This window comes from Perognathus longimembris, chromosome 7 (genome assembly GCF_023159225.1).
Source record: "Perognathus longimembris pacificus isolate PPM17 chromosome 7, ASM2315922v1, whole genome shotgun sequence".
In the NCBI taxonomy this organism is placed as follows: Eukaryota; Metazoa; Chordata; class Mammalia; order Rodentia; family Heteromyidae; genus Perognathus; species Perognathus longimembris.
Window position 1 is genome coordinate 44,461,341 of NC_063167.1, and position 19,689 is coordinate 44,481,029.

The 19,689-nt window shown below is 40.0% G+C and overlaps 1 protein-coding gene and 1 pseudogene across 2 annotated transcripts; one reads left to right on the plus strand and one right to left on the minus strand.

Annotated features, from left to right (window-relative positions):
- Nucleotides 1-6,926: 6,926 nt before the first annotated feature.
- On the plus strand, nt 6,927-7,326 carry LOC125354314 (annotated as a pseudogene).
- Nucleotides 7,327-11,017: 3,691 nt separating this feature from the next.
- Nucleotides 11,018-11,332, minus strand: LOC125354312 (small ubiquitin-related modifier 2-like). 2 transcript variants are annotated; one of them, XM_048349929.1, is made up of 2 exons: nt 11,134-11,332; nt 11,018-11,076 (listed from the first exon to the last, which is right to left on the minus strand). In XM_048349929.1, exons 1-2 carry the CDS (start codon nt 11,285-11,287, stop codon nt 11,018-11,020), a joined length of 213 nt encoding a protein of 70 aa, XP_048205886.1. In that variant the 5' UTR covers nt 11,288-11,332. The 2 variants fall into 2 exon arrangements, with proteins under 2 accessions (XP_048205886.1, XP_048205885.1); XM_048349928.1 differs by having other exon boundaries at nt 11,018-11,332.
- Nucleotides 11,333-19,689: the final 8,357 nt, after the last annotated feature.

A 19,689-nucleotide genomic window follows, 5' to 3' on the forward strand; every position in this document is an offset into this window, starting at 1 on the left:
AGGAAGCACCTCCAAAAGACTTTGATTCCTTGCATCTCAGGGATGAAAACTGAAAGCCTAGGTCAAAACACTGCCAAGTCAACCAAAGGCATGGCCTAGACTAGTAAAAGAAATAAAAGGCATTCCTGACATTTCAACAGCAGATGGCCTCTCCTGCAGGTGCCCAAGGCTGCTTGTAACTAGATTTCTGTTGCATTCCCCAGACTCCATCTATGGCCCCAGGAGCAGAGTCTGATGCTTCTCATTAAAGACCTAGCCACATTGCCTTTATGAGTCTTTCTCTCTTTCTTGTGAAATTCCTAGTTCTTCTTCACTCTCTTTGCTTTCAAATGTAACACATTTTTGACAGATTAAAGGAAGCTGGCAGTTGTGAAAATGCAATGTTTTATTGGTGGTATCATGATACAAAGATAAAATGGGGAAAGAGATGGGAATAAATAGAAGTATGAGAATATGAGTTTCATTTGTATGCATAATGATATCTCTATCCTTATATTGGTTAATTTTTTAGGTGCAAAGGATCCTTCACAATCATTTATTTGGATGCTGGGATTTCACATCATAATATAACAGTTTCTCCTTTTCTATTCCATTCAACCCACTCCCCACCAATGCCTAAAAATGAAGTTAATACCAAATCCTAGATATACTATGTCCTTTTCTTACATATACATACAGACCTGTGATAAAGTTTAATTCACATGTTAGTCACAATTAAGAGATGAAGAACAATTAAATGGAACAATTATAACAACATATTGTTTTATAGGTATAATTCTCTCTCTTACCTCCTTGTTATTCTTCTCCTATTATTCTTGTAATGATGTTAGGTGGTATTTAAGGGAAAAAAGATTTATGGATTCTCTTTGCCATATCTGAATTTCTTTGAAGCCATTATATATAAAATAAGAGTTGTTTGAATACAAGCATTGTGATACTATGACAGTCAATTTGGTAACTAAGGCGATGACTAAGTGACTGATAGGTTTGACGGTGCAGAGTTGTCTGGGGAGGGATAAACCAGGATGATCCAAACTCAGACATAAAATTGAAGACTAATTATTTATTTCTGGAATTTTCCATTTAGTATCTTAAGAGCACAGTTGACCACAGATACCTGAGACTATGTAAAGCAAATCCATGGATATAGGGAACATATTGTATTTATATTTCACTCTGGATTCCACCACATTATAGTGAATTTCTCAACTGTAAAATAATGCCTACTATTCACAGTGATGACAAGGGCCAGATAAATCACATGTCTGAAAACTGCAATGTTAAGGGAATCATAAATTCCCTCTTGTCAATATAGGCACTGAACTTGGCATCTGTCAGAGCTGACACAGGGTCTAGTCTAGGGTCTCGAGGCTGGCCTCAAACTCTTCCTCTCTCAGTCTTTCAGGTGCTGGGGCTATTGGCATGTGCTTCTATGAGTAATGCTTTCATTTTAAAGACTGACTAATTGGGGCTGGGGATGTAGCTCAATGGTACCACACTTGCCTAGAATATACATGGTCCCTGGGCCTAGTCCCCAGCACCACCAAAAACAAAAGAAAAAATAGATGATAAAACACTGAATAAATCTCCATTGTGTGTATGTAACTGTATGTATATATGTACATACACGTTTTTAATCTACTCATTACTGAACACCTGTTCAGGGTAGTGATTTTGTACTTTGAATGTATGTGAAGATGAGATTGCTGGATCTTATGATGGTTTCATTTTTAATTTGGGAGGGGGGAACCTCCATACTGTTTCCCATAAAACAACAATATATAACCATGTTGACAGGGTGTGTATCCTTTTCTTTACATTTGTTCCTACAATAGTTGTTGCTATGGTTTAGATCTTAGATGCCCAAGGTATTGAAGACTTGATTTTTAGCCCATGAAAACATTGAGAGGTGGTAGAAGCTTTAGGAGATGTGGCCTTGTGAGAGGAAGTTAGGTCTCTGGGACTGAGCTCTTGTAAAGGATAGGTGGACTCAGCCTTTTCCTCACCTTTTGCCTTCTAGCAGGCCATAAGTGAGAAGTCTTCTACCATGATGCTACAAGTCTCCATGTGCCCAAAGCCAAAGGGCCAACACTCAAAGCAAAATATTTTTCAAGTTGATTTATCCTAGCTATTGTTGCAGCAACAGAAACCCAGTGTTTCGGTAATAGCTATCTTAACTGGTGTGAGGTGATATCACATTGTGGTTTTCATTTGCATTTCCCTGATAATTCATGATGTCCAGTACCTTTTAGTATACCTATTGGCCATCTGTATAGCTTCCTAGAGAAAAAAAAAAAAGGCCTATTCGGATTCTTTGTTTATGTTTGAAATGGGGGGGGTAAGGTTGTTTGGTTTTCATGTTTTGCTATTGAGGTGTATTAATTCTTTATGTATTTTGGATATTGATCCTTTATCAGACACAAGATTTACAAATATTTCCTTCTGTTCTATAGATTGCTTTTTATTTAGTTGTTTCTTTTGCTTTGCAGAAAGTTTTTAGTTTTATGTTAGATCTTGATTCTGCCTTTTATTATGTGTTATATAATATTACATATTATATACATAACTATAATATAACATATTACATAATTATAATATAGTTTATTATATTATACATTATATAATTCATATGTATTAATTTTATAATATATAGTACATAATAATCTATATTATGTAATATATAGTATTATAATTATATTATAATTATGTAACATATTATATAATATATTGTATAATTTTAACATTAATTATTAACATATTACATGTTATATTATATATATGATGTTGACTAATCGTGGTTTGTTATAATGATGATAATTATTTACTAAACATTTGTTATATAACCTATGTTGGATGTCATGTGTCATCTATTGAATATTGTACCATTTTAGGAAATGGGAGAGTTTATTCCATATTTCCAGAAGAAAACTGAGGCATACATAATTGAGGCACATAGCTTGCAGTTAATAAGACGTAGAGCCATGATAAATAGTATCAACTCTGAAGCTTGAATCTGGGACTAGGGGTACTTGGGATCTTGACATAAATCCAAGTTTGTATAACAAACACATTGCTTTAAATTAGAATGTGTTGTGGATTAATAAAAAGAAAAATTCTACATATGCTTTGATTCATGTTTATGGAAAAGAAAATATCAACTTACCCATATCAAAAACTGTGAACACCCAAAGTGGTGGCTTTGAAAATGGTGATAAATAGGATGTCCTAAAATTGTGCCTGTGAATTCCTGGTCTCTTAGAGGCAGCACCCAGCGGCTTACCAACACTGCTGAGATGTATGAGATGGAGTCTCTGCAACCAGAGAAGAGGATAGGAACTGAGACATGTATGAAGGTATGGACATGCTTTCTGAGAAACCAGTAAAGGGAAAACCATAGCCAGTTGAAATAGTTCATCTGTAATTAATTATCAGTGGAAAAACACAAATTCCCCAAATAATTAGACCAACTTAATGGGCCCAGAAAAGCCACAGTCTCTACACTTCATCTGTTAGTTATAAATGGAGCCACAGGAGCCTGCAGGGCTGGAACTGGGGCTGAAGAAAAGCCTCCCTGTTTACATTTTTTTCCTTTAATATTTGGCACCAAAAATACTATCTAGCTCTATGGTCATTGTTAGATGTGAGAACTCAGACTTTTATAGATGCTTAGCACTTTTTGTATTTCCTGCCTCCCAGTTTAAACAGAGCCATGAGGGGAGAAGCTGTTGACAGGACCTCAGGTTTGCCAGATCCAAACCTAGCGTTTACCTCCTCACTCCAGCCCTTGACTGCCTTCCCACATCTGGGCCTTAGCCATCACTTCTTGGCTCTTTCCAGGGCCCTTTCCACCTTTGTCCCTTCTCTTTGCTATGTTTTTCTTCTTAGATTGGCTAGTCCTATACAATCCCATATATTGATGCATTTTGTGATGGGTAATATACTCCATATTACATAAAAATAGCTCTTACTTCTTCAGTATTTTCTAAGTTCTCAACTTCATGCTGAGTATTTTACATACTTAATACACAAAGCCTAGGAGACTCTGTTTCTCCATCCTACAGAGAACTTGAGAAATAGGGGTGTGTAATAGCTTTGCTGAAGTCAAAGACCAACCATTCGTTCTATACAATTCTGAAACTCATAACGCCTAACTATGCTGGTGTTGTCAATGTGAAACTTCTCCTAATACTTATTGGTTTTGAAGATGAGATAAATTAATTCTTTTTAACACTCCAGAGAATACTTTATCATAATAAACAAATGGAAATTCCCCCTGGAGATTACTCATGATGATCTGGAAGCATTGACTATCTGTGCCAGGTAAAGCACTTGTTGATGGCCAGTATACTTTATTGCCCTTGAAGGGTCTCTTTTGTGCCAGGGAAACTGAAACTTAGCAATTACATTTCTCATAATTCTTCATCCTTAGGGATTTGGCTATATAGTTAGACTCTGTCAATGAGATCTGTTTGTGTGTCACTTGGAAGATATGAGAGTTTCTGGGAGTCACTGCAGGTTTCCAGGTGCCCCCTTGAGGATCACCCACTGGACTGCTGACATCTGAGATCTTGGTGACAGTTTACTTGAGTTTTGACTTACAGATTCCTTGATAGTGAACAGCAGTCTTGCTAATCTTTGACCCTGATCCTTTCAATGATATGAAGTTCACTATCCTTTTATTAAATTTACTTCCTACCTGAAATGCCTAGAGCATTCTGTTTCTTGACTGACAGGCCAATCCAAGGTAATGGTCCATTAATGATAGGATTAAAGCAGTAAAAAAAACATAATACACATCGATTCTTGCTGTGGTAAAGACACTACTTTTTGATACTGGAATAGCAATAGAAATAAGAAATAATCCTTCCCCTTAAGGTATTCATGCTATTATGATTCTAAAACCTTTATAATGAATGAATCAAAACATCAAAAGAACAATTTAGAAACAGTACAGATAGGACAATGGAATAAATTGGACTAGAAGGCAGATGCACCTGGCTTCACACCCTGCTTCTTCAATCCACTTATCCACTGGCAAACACCCATTCTGCCTGTACCAATTGACTCCTTTCTCTTCCAAGCTCTACATTACCTCTCTTTCAGTCCCACAGGCCTGCCAAAAGTTTACCTCAACCTTTCATATCCATTTACCTTAGCATTTTCTGTCTCTGCAGCAGCATACCATGTCTCTTTGTGCCTCTTACTCTATCTAAAAAATTAGCTCAAATTTTAATAGTTCTGGAAAGCCGTCTTTGTCCTCCTCACACCATTTCTCCCACGTGTTCCTAGCTCTCTATGGTTAGCAATTACTCATTGCTCTAATTACTGATCTCATTTGCCAGTCCCTGAACACCTTAGGACCTCAAGGGCAAGAGGTATGTTCTCTTGTCATAGAAGACAAGAGAAAGGAAGTGGTAATGAGAGCAGTGAAATGGAAAGGAAGGAAGGAAGTAGACATTGACTGGTTGTTTTCCAGCTTCCATTTCCTCTCCTCTCATCCTGCCTTCTTACACTCAGCCCTAGCACTTGATAGATACTGTTCCCAGGAATAGGCTTAGTTGGCCCAAAGAAATTAAAGCCTTCCGATTCCCTTACTACAAATTGGTTCAAAGATGAATGCATAACCCATTTGTGAAGATTTGCTACTGGGCATCATTTTGTACTTCAAAGGGTTACCTTTCTGAGAAGTAGGCAGACATTTGGGGAGGAAAAGTTAGAAATGAGAGAAAAAAAATACCTCACATCTTGATCACATTCTCAAAGCCCTAAATCAAGCCATATACCTATGAACTTGTGACTTTCCCATAAGAAAATTATCTGTGATTAAAGCCAGTTGCACCTAGGTTTTATATTACTGGCAACATAGAGTCCTAACTGATAGAAGAAGGAAAGAAGAGAAGTTAAATTTTCTTGGGTAAAATGTCTCAGAAATATAACTTAATACTTAAGTTTTATTTTTTCTAGACAATTTTTCACTAGATTTTTTTTATTTCCCAGTAATGTCAGATGAGAAAGATACTGATGCATTTATCTGCCCAACCGAGGAAGAAACTGTGTCTTTATTCAGTCAACAAATACCAAACAACTTCTGAAAGGCACGGGACTAATATGCCTAGTTAAATGGAGGATAGAGGCCTATCTGTCTGTCATCTGGGGTATCTAGAATAGAGTATGCACATCAGAGTGGGCAATAATGATTAATAAATGTGTCCATGACTGTTAACATGCAGCTGGGTAGCAGCTGAGAACTGCCTATCAGAAATGAAAATAGGGAAGAAGAGAATAGAAAATTTCAGATGAAAAGAGTCTTCATTGGTCCAGGCTAAAGAAACCATTAAGGAAATTTAAAAAGAGCATTCCAGATGAGAAACCAGATAGATTAGAAATCCAAGTTCAGAGAGCAACTGAAAGACAAGCTGGTCCATTATAAACTTGTGGAGATTGGAAGGGCCTAGAGAAGAATGTGGGCTTTCTAAGGTCAGAATGAAATGGATATGAGCCAGGCAAGCTGGAGGAAGCAGCCAGGGATCTGTCACTTCCAAGCCTGGCCATCTTGATAAACCAAGTCAGTGGTCAGAGAAGATCCTGTCTGCACTCTCTTCTCAGTTCTTGAAATCCCCGCTATCAGGCCACCTATATGAGGGTACATGCTCTGCAGAGACCTTTCATCCTAAAACCTTTCTATGGTCTTTCCCTGCCTACAGGACCAACTCCTTAATCAAGCATTAATGCTATATAGTCTCCAAATTTTCTGGACCCATTTCTTACCTTTTTTTTCAATCAACAGGGAACATAGGTCATTGTGTGATTATATTTTGTTTACATATTTACCTGTCACACAGTTTCAAGGCCATGGATTTCATTCTGCTCACTCCTGTGGCCCCAACACCTAACTCATCTCTTGTTAAGAGACTGGCCATCCTTTTCAACTTGAGCCCGGCAGAATGGCTCCTGCAAAGAAGGGTGGTGAGAAGAAGGGCCGTTCTGTCATCAACGAGGTGGTGACCCGAGAATACACCATCAACATTCACAAGCCCATCCATGGAGTAGGCTTTAAAAAGCGGGTCCCTCGTGCATTCAAAGAGATCCGGAAGTTCGCCATGAAGGAGATGGGGACTCCAGATGTGAGGCATCAATACCAGGCTCAACAAAGCCATCTGGGCCAAAGGAATAAGGAATGTCCTCTATTGGATCCGTGTGCGCATGTCCAGGAAACACAATGAGGATGAAGACTCACCAAACAAGCTCTATACTCTGGTGACCTATGTCCCGGTCATCACGTTCAAAAATCTACAGACAGTCAATGTCAATGTGGACGAGAACTAGCCAGTGAGTGTCAAAGCTATAACATTTAAAGAGAGAGAGAGAGAGAGAGAGACTGGCCAGGCAGTATTGTCATGGTCATGTGGTTAAGCATAGGTGCCCAGGTTTGATACATAGTTCCTGCAATCCCTTATGCAGAATCTTCATAGAGAATCTGATTCTCTATGCTCAGATTTCCTCTACCTGCATCAGGACTCTTAGATGCATATGCCTTAGGTTGTTGTGAGGTTACATGAAATTGCATGTATAAGCTGGGCACCAGTGGCTCACACCTATAATCCTAGCTACTTAGGAGGCTGATATCTGAAGATTGTACTTCAAAGCCAGCCTGGGCAGGAAAGTTCATGAGATTCATATCCAATTAACTACAAAAAAAGCTGAAAGTGGAGCTGTGGTTCATGTGGTAGAGTGCTAGCCTTCAGTAAAAGAAGCTTGGGGATAGTGCATAGACCCTAAGTTCAAGCCTGAGGACTAGGAAAGGGAGGGAGGGAGGGAGGGAGGGAGGGAGGGAGGGAGGGAGGGAGAGAGAGAGAAAAGGGAGAAAGGGGAGAGAGGGAGAGAGGGAAAGGGAAAGAGAAAGGGAGAGAAGGAGGGAGGAAGGAAGTGAGAAAAGAAAGGAAGGAATTGCATGTATAAGGCAGTGCTAGGCGCTGGGCAGTGCCTCGCACAAAGGGCTTTATTAGAAGCTAGGAATTCTCACTGACTAGATTTGGAGAATTCAAGGTTAAGCTCTGAGAAGTTGTAAAAATCCAGCTCAACTTTACAAGTCAGAGTGGACAAAAATCAATCAATGTAACAGCTAATGGTAAACCAAGTGCTCTGCTCTGAAATGCAGAGTACTTTGTGATAAACAAGGCATATTTTATCCAGCTCAGCACCACACACGGGATGCAGACTCTCAATAAATGTTTGCACAAGCCAGTACAGGAGGAGCCAGCCTTTCCCCATTTGGATGGAAACCAGGTATGACTTTCTTAGGGCGGAAGTAGAAATCATCTCAAACTAGGTAGCTTAAAACACCAGAAATTATCTTCTCACAACTTTGGAGGTGAGAAGGACAAGACCAAGCTGTTGGCAGGGTTGTGGTGCTTCTGGAGGCACTAAGAGAGGACTCCTTCCTTGTCTCTTCCAGCCTCTCATTGTTCCTCATGGTTCTTGGCTTACAACAGCATCATTCCAATGTTCACACAGGCTCTCCTCTGTGTCTTTGTCTTCCTCTCTAATGAGGACACTTGTCATTATAGTTGGGGCTCATTTAGGGGATAATCCAGGATTATTTCACATCAATTTCCTGTAATTTATTATATTGACAAATACGCCTTTTCCTCCACAGAGGTTCCATTCTGAGGTCCCATTTAGAACCCAAGTGACCACACCTTCTTCAAGAGCTGCCATTCACTGTGCCAGGCATCACCATAGATTGCAGTTGCTCAAAGTAGAGTCATTGTGTCCTCCTGGGTATACAGAAGTGAGAGGAGTAGGCACTCCATGACATGGGGAAGGTGTGGCTTTGTCAATTTGATTGCTAAGTTTGGAAAGGAAGTGATTCTGAACTCAAATGTATATCCCTGTGAGTCAGAGCAAGGACATGGCTGGTGAGGCCCAGGCCTCTGACCAAGGAGGGTGGGCAGAGGTGCCTTGTGGCTGGGGCTGTCTGAGGAGTCAACACCAGGGCTTTTGCATTCTTGAAACTCTACTGGCCCCAAGCAGCCTGGACCAATTGCTGGACAATTGTGGCTCCAACCTCCCAGTCCAAGTTCTGAATGGAGAAACTGGGTGAACTTAGAAAATGGCTTTGGAGCCAAACATGAGCACTGCAAAGTGGCAAGGGTCCTAGAGTCAAGGGCATCACTGGCCTGGAAGAGCATTCAAATGGAAATGTTGGACCAGGCATCATCAGGGCAGCATGAGAAGCTAGCTCCGAGCATCATCAGTGCCCTTGTTGACTCTGCTGGACAAATTGAAGCAGAAGATTGAAGAAATTCTGTGATTGTCATGCACATGGCTAGGAGTCCATTGGGAGAACATAGAGAGTACTTGAGAAGAAGTTAATAGACTCCAGGAATTCAAGACATGTGAGAATTTAACTCAGGAGGAAAAACAACAACCCCTTAAGCTACTGGTTTCCAACCAACTAGCACTGAATACATATTAAATGCTTTGTATTGTTCTAAACGTATGAATTAAGTCTTATAGTATTCAATAATCTGACAAGGCAAATGATAGTATCCTCATCTTACATATAAAGAAAAAGAGGTCACACTCAAGATGGAGTTAATGGGGAAGTTGATAGGAAAGCATTAGGTCTGAATAAAACCCAGGTTCTGTATTAAGTCTAGCTCCAGAGTCTGAGCTTGTGTTCACCACACATTTGGTCCCAGTCACAGTGCTTATGTTGAAGAACATGAGAGGATCCCATTGGATTCCCAACCATTTTCTTGTAAGTGGGTTAAGTCAGAGCTTGTTGTCCCCTTTGCAAATTAAAAAATTGATATTCAGAAAAAGTGAGACACCTGACTTATATCAACCCACAGTCTGTAGCAAGGTCTTCATTTGGACCTGGAACTCAAGACCCAGGCCTGAGTATTTCAGCATCTCCATGCTACCTTCACTTGAAGCAGCTATTCTTGTCCCATGCTCCAGCCATTGCATCCTGAGTATATACTCAGCAGCTGGCATCCCTGACAAGGGAGTGCACAAGAAAAAGAAAGATGGAAGGCTTGCCAAAAGACATTGCTCTATCTACTTCCAGAATGCCTTTACCCTTTTATGGGAATTCAGCAATTACTATATCCATTGATCAAACATTGGTTGAGCCCATGCTTCAAACCAGGCATGTAGAAAGATGGGGAACTCCATTTTTTCAGTGATGCCCTGGTTCACCACTCCTCCTCACAGGACCAGCATCCTTTCCAAAGCCTGTAAATGCTATATTTCAGCCAAGTACTGGACAGAAATTGAAGAGGCAGCCTAAATGAGAAAAAAACAAGAGATCCTGGATTCCAGCTCTGGCACTCACCTAAAATGCACTATGATCTTTCTTTCTTTTTTTTTTTCATTTTAAACAAAAAGTTTATTTAAACAACAAGACACTTGACTTGAAGGGAAAACTATCTAGAATTCTTTTTTTTAAAAGAGTAACTTACCCCTACTTAAAGACAGATTGCCCTACATGTAACAGCTACATACAAAAAAGTTATAAAATTGTCCTTGGTTTTACAATGATAAATGAAAACATTAAAATTCTCCAATCAAACAGGTATGCAAGGATTTTTGTTGTTTTTTTTTCTTTTTTTGTTAAAACAGTGAGAGAAAAATAACTTACTGAAATATAAAGATAAAAGCTGAATGAGCATGCCACTAATGGAGAAGGGGGATATTTTCACAGAACCAGTATTTTCCTCCATCCCATCTCCATTTGATGTCAATCAAAATATACCACTGGCCATTTAGTTGTTTTTTAAAAGAAAAGAAAAAGAAAAAAGAAAATCAATATGCATGTGCACATATACCAGTTACTTTATGTACAATAAAGGAATGGGAAGGGGAAAATAAAAGAATAGAGAAAACTATACTGTAGTAGTCAGGATGTGGTGGAACCAAATTGCAGTTTTCTAAGAATGTATTCTTGGTCTATAAGAACAAAGTTCTGGAGCAAAGTAGCAGGTTCCCTTTCTTAGTAGATACCTCCTGTCTACTGCTGGAACACATCAATTGTATCTTCATCCTCCATTTCCAACTGTGCAGATGTGTCTCTTTCATTGATCAGCTGCCCATCAAATCGGAATCTGATCTGCCTCATCCATAAACCCTGTCGTTCACAATAGGCTTTCATTAGTTTACTAAGTGGTGTATGCCTCTTAATCTTAAACTGCACCACAGACCCATCCTGCCCCACCACCTTCAAATTAATATGGTCGTTGTTCTCAGTCTTGACTCCTTCTTTGGGCTTTTCATCGGCCATCGCAAGTACTGGAGTCTCCTCAGATGCTGTTTCACAAAAGAGGTCCCCGGTCCGCACCGAAGGAGCACACAGGTAGCACCTCAGCGGCTGGAGGAGGTGGCAGCGGTGGACGACTGCACTATGATCTTTCAGAGACTCCATTTCCTCCTCTGTAAAATGAAACATTAGGCTGGATATCACAGAGATGTCACTATGTAATAAGTGATTAAATGATATCATGAAATTAAAGATTCTTTCATAACCTGCATGTCTGGGAATGATTGTGTGGGGAAAAGTAGAGTATGTACAGACACTGGTTTCAAATTTGGATCTTGACTGGAATATGGTTCAAGTAATAGAGTGCCTGCCTCAGAAACATGAAGTTCTGAGTTCAAATCTCACACTGACTATATATGTTTAGATGACAGAGAGAGACAGAGAGATTTAGAGATATATAGATATAGAGAACTTATATAGTCATAGATATAGTATATACACATAGCATATATGATTATATATGATATAGTGTATATGATTATATATACTATATATAAGGAGAGAGATCATAGTATATCTAATGCTTCCCTACTAACTTAATGAATGTGGACACATTACTTTCTCTTCACTCTCCTCACAATATTAGTTACCTTATGAGATTATTACTGAAAGCTATGAGAATTGCCAGTGTTCTCAGGATTTTCTCAGACCTGTTTGAATCTGGGTGCTTAGTACAAAGAGTTAGTGGGGAAATCTGCTCAGCATACTTTCTAGAAAGTTGTGATTTTTCTAAATGAGTTACCATGCCTTAGTCTGTAATGGAGCTTGATCTGTAATGGCCAAAACACTTTTCTGGCTATGGGGATGATCATATTATCACATGGATTCTCACAATCCTTCTGTGAGATAAATATGATTCTCTTCACTTTCTAGGAGAGTGAATTGGGGCATAGAGGGTTAACTTCTAGCCCTACAACCCAACAGGTAACAAGATTTAAAGTTAGGCTTCCATAATGCCATATCTCAGTGCCTAGCTGAGGACAATTCCTTTCTGCTACCCATACCCACATAACCCCAGAAATCTTCATGTATCAGCCCAACCACACTGGACATGGCTAATCTTAAGCTCAGCCTGCCTTCTCTCTAAGAAGAAAAGTTTGTGATTGATCACCTGACCCGGCTAAGGCACCCCAGGTTGCTGAGAAAGAGCTTGCTGTGTTACAGAGGTGAGCTTTCCATTCCTGACTAGAGCCCCAAATGGCCTCCTTGTGCCAAGTCCTTGGCAGCTGCCAGTTCCAGGGGGTTACCAACTACAGCGTTTTTGAGGTTTACTCAGCTTTCATGTCTGGCCGCATTCAAACACTTGCTAGGCCTTGGGCCAGCCTCAGGAAATGCCTCTGGCAGCTGCAGCTGCATCCAAATAGAAACAACTCCTTGATGCGCAGGGAGGCCTCTTCCACATGTCTGAGCTCCAGGAGTGGAATGGGATCCAGACCCTCAGAAAGCTGGCAACCCCAAGGCCCAGTGTATCAGTGAAGCATACCGACAGGTGGATTCATACTGGGGCTCCCAATTTAGGGACATCATTCCCAGCTGGAATCATACACATAACATAAAGCCACACACTCCCTGTGGTTTCCCACCCCCTGGATTTCAGGAGTGAAATCCTGCCAGTTTACTTGTCTTTTATTGGCAGCCCTATAATCTGCTGTGTGTTGATCAGGAAAAGGAAGCCACAGAGTAGAGTAGAAACCCTTTTACCACTTGATGACATATAGGTTACTATTCCCTTTTCTCATTCATCTCATTCTGGCCACTTCCTAGTTTTATGACCCATAGGAATTCTTCTGTTTCCTTATCTGCAAAAATGGAGTTGCTAGTTGTACTTTAAGGGAGAATTCAATGAGAGTAGGTATATAAAGTGTATACGTGTGTGCCTGTTACACACAGCATGTCGTATTAGCTTCTAGTCCCTTACAGAGAATAACTCAGTCATCCAGTAACTAAATATATAAATCCTGTATATGAATATCTGCCATACCAAATGTATGGCATACTCTGCTGGTGGTGAATGTCATCTCTTTAGCGCTTACCACTTCCCATAGAATAAATATTCCTGACCAATTTTAGGCTACCAGTCATGTCATTGAATACATAGAAGTGCACATAATCATTTCTCATAAGTTTGTGTAGCTACTTGTGATAGACAGTACATACTGGGACTCCTGCACTTGAACTTGAGATGAGAAATCAGGATTGCCTTTTCTACTTGTCATGAGCTACTTGTTCCTCTCACCCCTACTTTTTTCTACATCTGATCTGTAGAAGAATCCCCACTTACTGATAACACATTTGGCCTAGTATGTGGACTTAATATCTCTAGATTATCAAACATTTCACAGCTTACTGATCCATCTTCTTAACTCCTGAAGTGAGAAATTTGATCACTCATTTTATCTTTCAGCATCAGTTGAATGAATTGCTCTACTGCCTCACTCTGCTTTACATTCTTCATAGCATGTAGCATCCATTTAGTTATGATCTGTCTTCCCGCTTTAATATAATGTCTGTGAAGGCAGGAACACTGTATGCGTAGTGCCTAGAAAAGAGTCTGTCACTCAGTGTTTCTAACAGATAAATGTATGATGAATTCCCAGGTCACTGACCAGATTGTGGTTGTGCAGTTTCAGGAACTTTAACATGCTAAGAGAAGACCATGTGTTTCTTAGGGCAGATCCTTAATAAGGGGTTTACTTAGTTCACTCATCACTTTGTATACTATTCTCCAAAGAAATAACATATACCCTAGGAAATTAAATGCATCTATAGGGTAGCCCCAGGAGATCTCAATTTTGGAGAGCTGCTTTCTAGCTTGAGTAGATCAATATAGCACACTATTGTGGGATTTATACTTACAGGAAAAGATACCTTTCTCATTATCTGCCTATCAGTCTTTCATTTTTCTAGGCATAAAAAAATCCTTTGGGGCTGGGGATATGGCCTAGTGGCAAGAGTGCTTGCCTCGTATACATGAGGCCCTGGATTCGATTCCCCAGCACCACATATACAGAAAATGGCCAAAAGTGGCGCGGTGGCTCAAGTGGCAGAGTGCTAGCCTTGAGCAAGAAGAAGCCAGGGACAGTGCTCAGGCCCTGAGTCCAAGCCCCAGGACTGGCCAAAAAATAAAAATTAAAAAAAAATCCTTTGTTTAAGGAACTAGTCTTAGCCAAACTTCAGCTACTCATTTTGATTGGGTATTATCATGTTCTTGAAAATCCCTTACTATTCACAGCTGGTTTGATCAGGGTTGAGAAAATCATTCAATCTCTCCCTTTTATTTGGTTGACATTAATGAAGGAAAGTGTTGGAATCTTTCTCTAGTGGTGAAAGAAGTCGCAGCTGGGAAAGTTAGAAACTCTTGGTAACTGGACTCTGCCAGCAAAGAAAGCCAATTTTTCTTTTATTAACTATTTTTATTGTTATTATAAAGATGATGTACAGAGGGATTACCATTTCATAAATCAGGTAATGAGTACATTTCTTTTTGGACAATGTCACCCCTTTCTTTGCTCTTGGCCAGTTTTATGCTCCGATTCCCACCTACAAGTGTGTAGTTCATTTTCTGTATAGTTCCTACTGAGTACCACAGCTGCATTTGTTCTCCCTTTGTCCCTCCATAAGAAAGCAAATCTTTAGAGAAAGGTAATGATTTCAATAAGCATGGTTTGGAGGAAGAAGTCCCCTTGCCCAATGACTGGTTCAGGATTAAACAAATCTAAGCCATTTCCAGCCAGTGAGAACAGAGGAGAAATTTACTAGGATTTTTGGGAAAATCATTTATTTGGTCTTAAAAAATCACAGCCTCTGTTTTTTTCTACTGGGTGAAAACAAGAAAGCATTTGTCTTTGATGGTTGACTGTCACCTTGCATCGATGGAGGAATAAACATTAGGATGAAGCCAATCAACACTGTGGGACTCACAGGAGAAACTCAACAGGACCCCCACTCCTTGCTAAGGTCACTGAGCCTCTTGATCAGCCAAACATTAAGTGTCTGCCTTAGGGCTCCTCCTTGGTGAACTGACCTTGCACAAGTTAAGTGAAGTTCCTAGAGGATAATAATGAAGCACCTTTCTTGCTGCAGACATTGGTAGGAACGTTGTCATCTGGCCCTCGATTTCTGTGTAGCAGATGAACAGGTATGCTTTCTACTTGATGCCCTCAGTACCAACATCATATAGTAATTAAAATGTCTAACTCTGAAGTTTGAATTTGAATCCCATCTCTTCCATTAAATAGCTAGAAAATTTACTTTGAGCATTTTTGCTTAACTTTATTTTCATTCTCTCATCTGTAAAGTAGACATAATACTAGCGTTACCTCTAAAGGATTGTAAGGCTAGAAGAGATTAAAAACATGAGGCACTGGGGCTGGGGATATAGCCTAGTGGCAAGAGCGCTTGCCTCGTATACAGGAAGCCCTGGGTTCGATTCCCCAGCACCTCATATACAGAAAATGACCAGAAGTGGTGCTGTGACTCAAGTGGCAGAGTGCTAGCCTTGAGCAAAAAGAAGCCAGGGACAGTGCTCAGGCCCTGAGTCCAAGGCCCAGGACTGGCAAAAAAAACAACAAAACAAAAAAAACATGAGGCACTTAGTGCAGGGTATGATACAATAAATATTAGACATTCCAGTGATCTATTAAGGTTGGCTCCATCTGTTCCCATATCCCAGTATGCTTTACAGTATAAGTCAAATGGATAACAGCTCAGGTGACCATGTCATTTATCATCCAAATTGGAATGCTTTTGTCTGTGATAAATGCTAACTTGGAGTACAGGAACAATCTGTCCTAAGGAAACCTGGATACATGATTGCTTCAGTAATATCAAGAATGAATCCTGGAAAGCATCATTTTCCAGAGTCTTGTCAACTTTAGATATGCACTCAGTTATAACTTCCTGGAGCATCCAGAAATATAACATTGTGGTCCATGATGAATGGGAGTTCTTTACAAGGAGACCATTTTAGAAGAGTTAGACAGTGACATAAAGCTAATGTTTAGCATATTTCCCTTCTGCATTTATATTAACGGAAACTTTTTACAAGCTCTTTGTGGACAGCACTCAGCTTTGCCTAATCCCATATCTGTAATGCATTTCAGAAAGATGCAAAGAAGACAACATTTCAGGAACCATCTTAATGTAATTATATGAGACGGATTATTATCCCAAGTTAAAAAGATGACTTTTTCTTTATTCTCTGCCAAAAGAAATTTCAGAAATGAGTTCAAGCTGTAATCTACCCTGCAGCTACCTCAAGCATCAGTGTGACAGAGTTTCAGGATCCAAGAGTACAAGCTGTATGCCAGCAATACCAGGCTAAAGGTGGCCGCCTGCGAAGACCACGGGACATCCTTTATACTCTGAATAGGGACAAAGCTACTTGACTCCTGGTGTCGTTCTGGGTGAGATTCCTAGGAAAAATATATGTCCCTTGCAGCCTTCAGGGAATTGGACTTCTTCTTTCCTAACTGGACTTCACAAATGATTTCAAAACTTGAGATGGGGTGACATTGATCAGGATGTACTGTTGTATGCACAGATTGACATGTTGAATTGAAGCCCCTGTGTACAACCACTTAAGGAAAATGAAAGAATAAAATAAAATGTATGGGCCCCAAACAAAAGAAAACAAAAACTTGACCCTGGACATCCTTCCTTGCTGTACCAAGCTCAGAAGATTTAGGAAATAAAACTTTTTTTTTTTTTGCCAGTCCTGGAGCTTGAACTCAGGGTCTGAGCACTGTCCCTGGCCTCTTTGCTCAAGGCTAGCACTCTACCACTTGAGTCACAGCCCCACTTCTGGCCTTTTCTATATATGTGGTGCTGAGGAATCGAACCCAGGTCTTCATGTATATGAGGCAAGCACTCTTGCCATCAGGCCATGTTCCCAGCCCCATGGAAATAAAACTTTGAAGAGTTTGATTTAGCCCCTATGGTTCTGAGCAGGTAGATGCCTTCACAAAACCTATACACACACACACACACACACACACACACACTTATAGGAATGCTGTTTGGATGGTCTTGAGCACTTCCAATTCCAGGAATCCAAGCCACTGGGATCAACTCATGAACCTTACCACTGCAGTTGAAGAGTAGATATGAGATGCCAGCTGAAGGAGCAGCAATCTCAATGAGGAGACCAGAGTGGAGAGAATGGTAGAGAAATGGAAACCAAATCCCTGAACAAATCATACCTAATGCCTCCCTACTTTAGTCCTCTCAATTTCATGTTCCTACAAATGCATTCCTATTGAAGTAAGATTTCCCTGTATGTGCCACTGAAAGCCGCCTAGGCTGTGGGTTTCTTCTCAGGGACTTGTGCACCCAGAAAGCCCTGTTCAGCTCCCAAATTGGCCATTCAGGAAAGGCACAGTTGCTCTCTTAATGGCTCCTCCTTTGCAAGAATACAATTGTCATAAAGAGCTAAAAAAATGATGAATTTGAATGATATGAAATTACCAACATTTGGCCATTTTTGTCCTTAAAAATGAGTTTCATGTGGTTCAACCCATTAGCAAGAAACAGCTGCTTTTTAAAAACTAGAGCTAAGGTATTTTGTTCTACTTACAAAGTATCTTCCTATCCTCTTCATTTCTGACCCAAATCAAGGCCATCTCTTGCCCGGAAGGCCACTAAAAACTCCTAAGTAGCCACCTCCCCCCTCACTCCTGTCCCCTCCAATCCAGGATCCGCTCCACCCAGTTCGCTTCTTCAAATGGAAATCTGAGGCTCTCCTGCTTGAAATCCTTTAACGGTTTCTCCTTTCTCATAGGGAAAAATGACTTCAAGATCCATCCATGATTAGCTCTCTGAAATCTGAACTCAAGGACATCTACGACTTTCTGAGCAGTCTTTCTCCCTCTCACTTCCTGCTCAGGTCATTTAGTTGGCCTAGAACATTCTCCCTGTCACTTGTTGATCACAGTTGTCTGTCATCAACTTGGCACAGTCACCACTGTCTAGGAATAATAACGATATGTCGTGGCACTCCCCTTCCCGTTGGCAACAGAGGAATACATGTCAGATTTGGAAAGTAGAAATGAAGGATTTCTTTGTCCATCTGAGGCCATACCAACCAAACATTGCAACCATTTGAAAAGGGTCAGGTAGAGAACAAGGTGAGAGCCAATAGGTATTCCAAGCCTCTGGGCATTTCAGAGCATGTTGTGATTGTTCTTTTCCCCTTTGTTTTTTGGATGTATGTGTTGAGCATCTACTATATACAGACACTAGGCTAGACCCTTGGGAAACAAAAGTCAATAGATTTCAGCCCTCAATAAACTCTGAGTCTACTAGGAAATACAGTTAAATTAACATAGTACAATTTAAAACCACATGTTGAATAAGTTATGGTAAAAAAAAAATCTAAATGCCTCAAACAAAGAAAGCCCATAAAAATAGTTGCTTAAGGAATAATATAACATATATGTATATATTATATATACATTTGTGTATGATATATAGGTGTTAATATATTTGTGTGTTTATATAGAGTGAATTTATATAGCATATATCTTTATTATATCTTATATTAATTTTATATTATATATTTATGTTATATATGTACATATATATATTTCTCTCTTAAGCAAATAAATCCCAAGGAGAGAAAGCAGACCTTTCTGCCCCACACTATTATCTAGAAACCCAGATTCCTGCCCTCATCTGCATAGTTAAAGGTGATTGGACTGCTTGTGCTCCTACTAGTAAGAAAAAAGGATTATGAAAGAACATGAATGAACTGTTTTAAAGCCCTGAAGTAAAAGTGAGCATATCATTGACCTGATATTAGCATTTGTTTAGTCACATGAGCATATGTAACTGGTGTCTACCTCAGGGAGCAACAAAGAAATGGCTCTTGAACTGTGTATAATCTTACATGGCTGATCCAATTGTGGTGTAGCTTTGACTTTTCTAATGTTGAAGGCATTACCTAATTCTGGGCTCATTCCTTCAGGAGGCACTGTGACAGGTCCCAGAGCTTTCATGCTGAGAACCTATTTTCTAAAGCTTTCCAGTGTCCGTAGAATGGTTCAACACTCAGTTGAGTCATTTTCTTTCCAAGTAGATTGTTCTTTTTACTATGACCCCACTGGGCCCTTCCATGACCCTTCATTCAGTCTACAAGAAATGTGCTCCTTCACCTTCCATACATAAAGGGTCCAGTACCCTTTCTGAATCATCTTCTGTCACATCAAATACCCTTTAGATTTCTGGGAAGGCGCTGGGTCCTCTGAATTCTGAGAAATGCAATCGTCTAGAGCCCCTGTGGTCACATGCTGAGAGTAAGGGGGAAATATCAGAGTGGCAGACAGGAAAGGTGAAAGGATATCCATGACTCTCTCCAAAGCAACCATCCT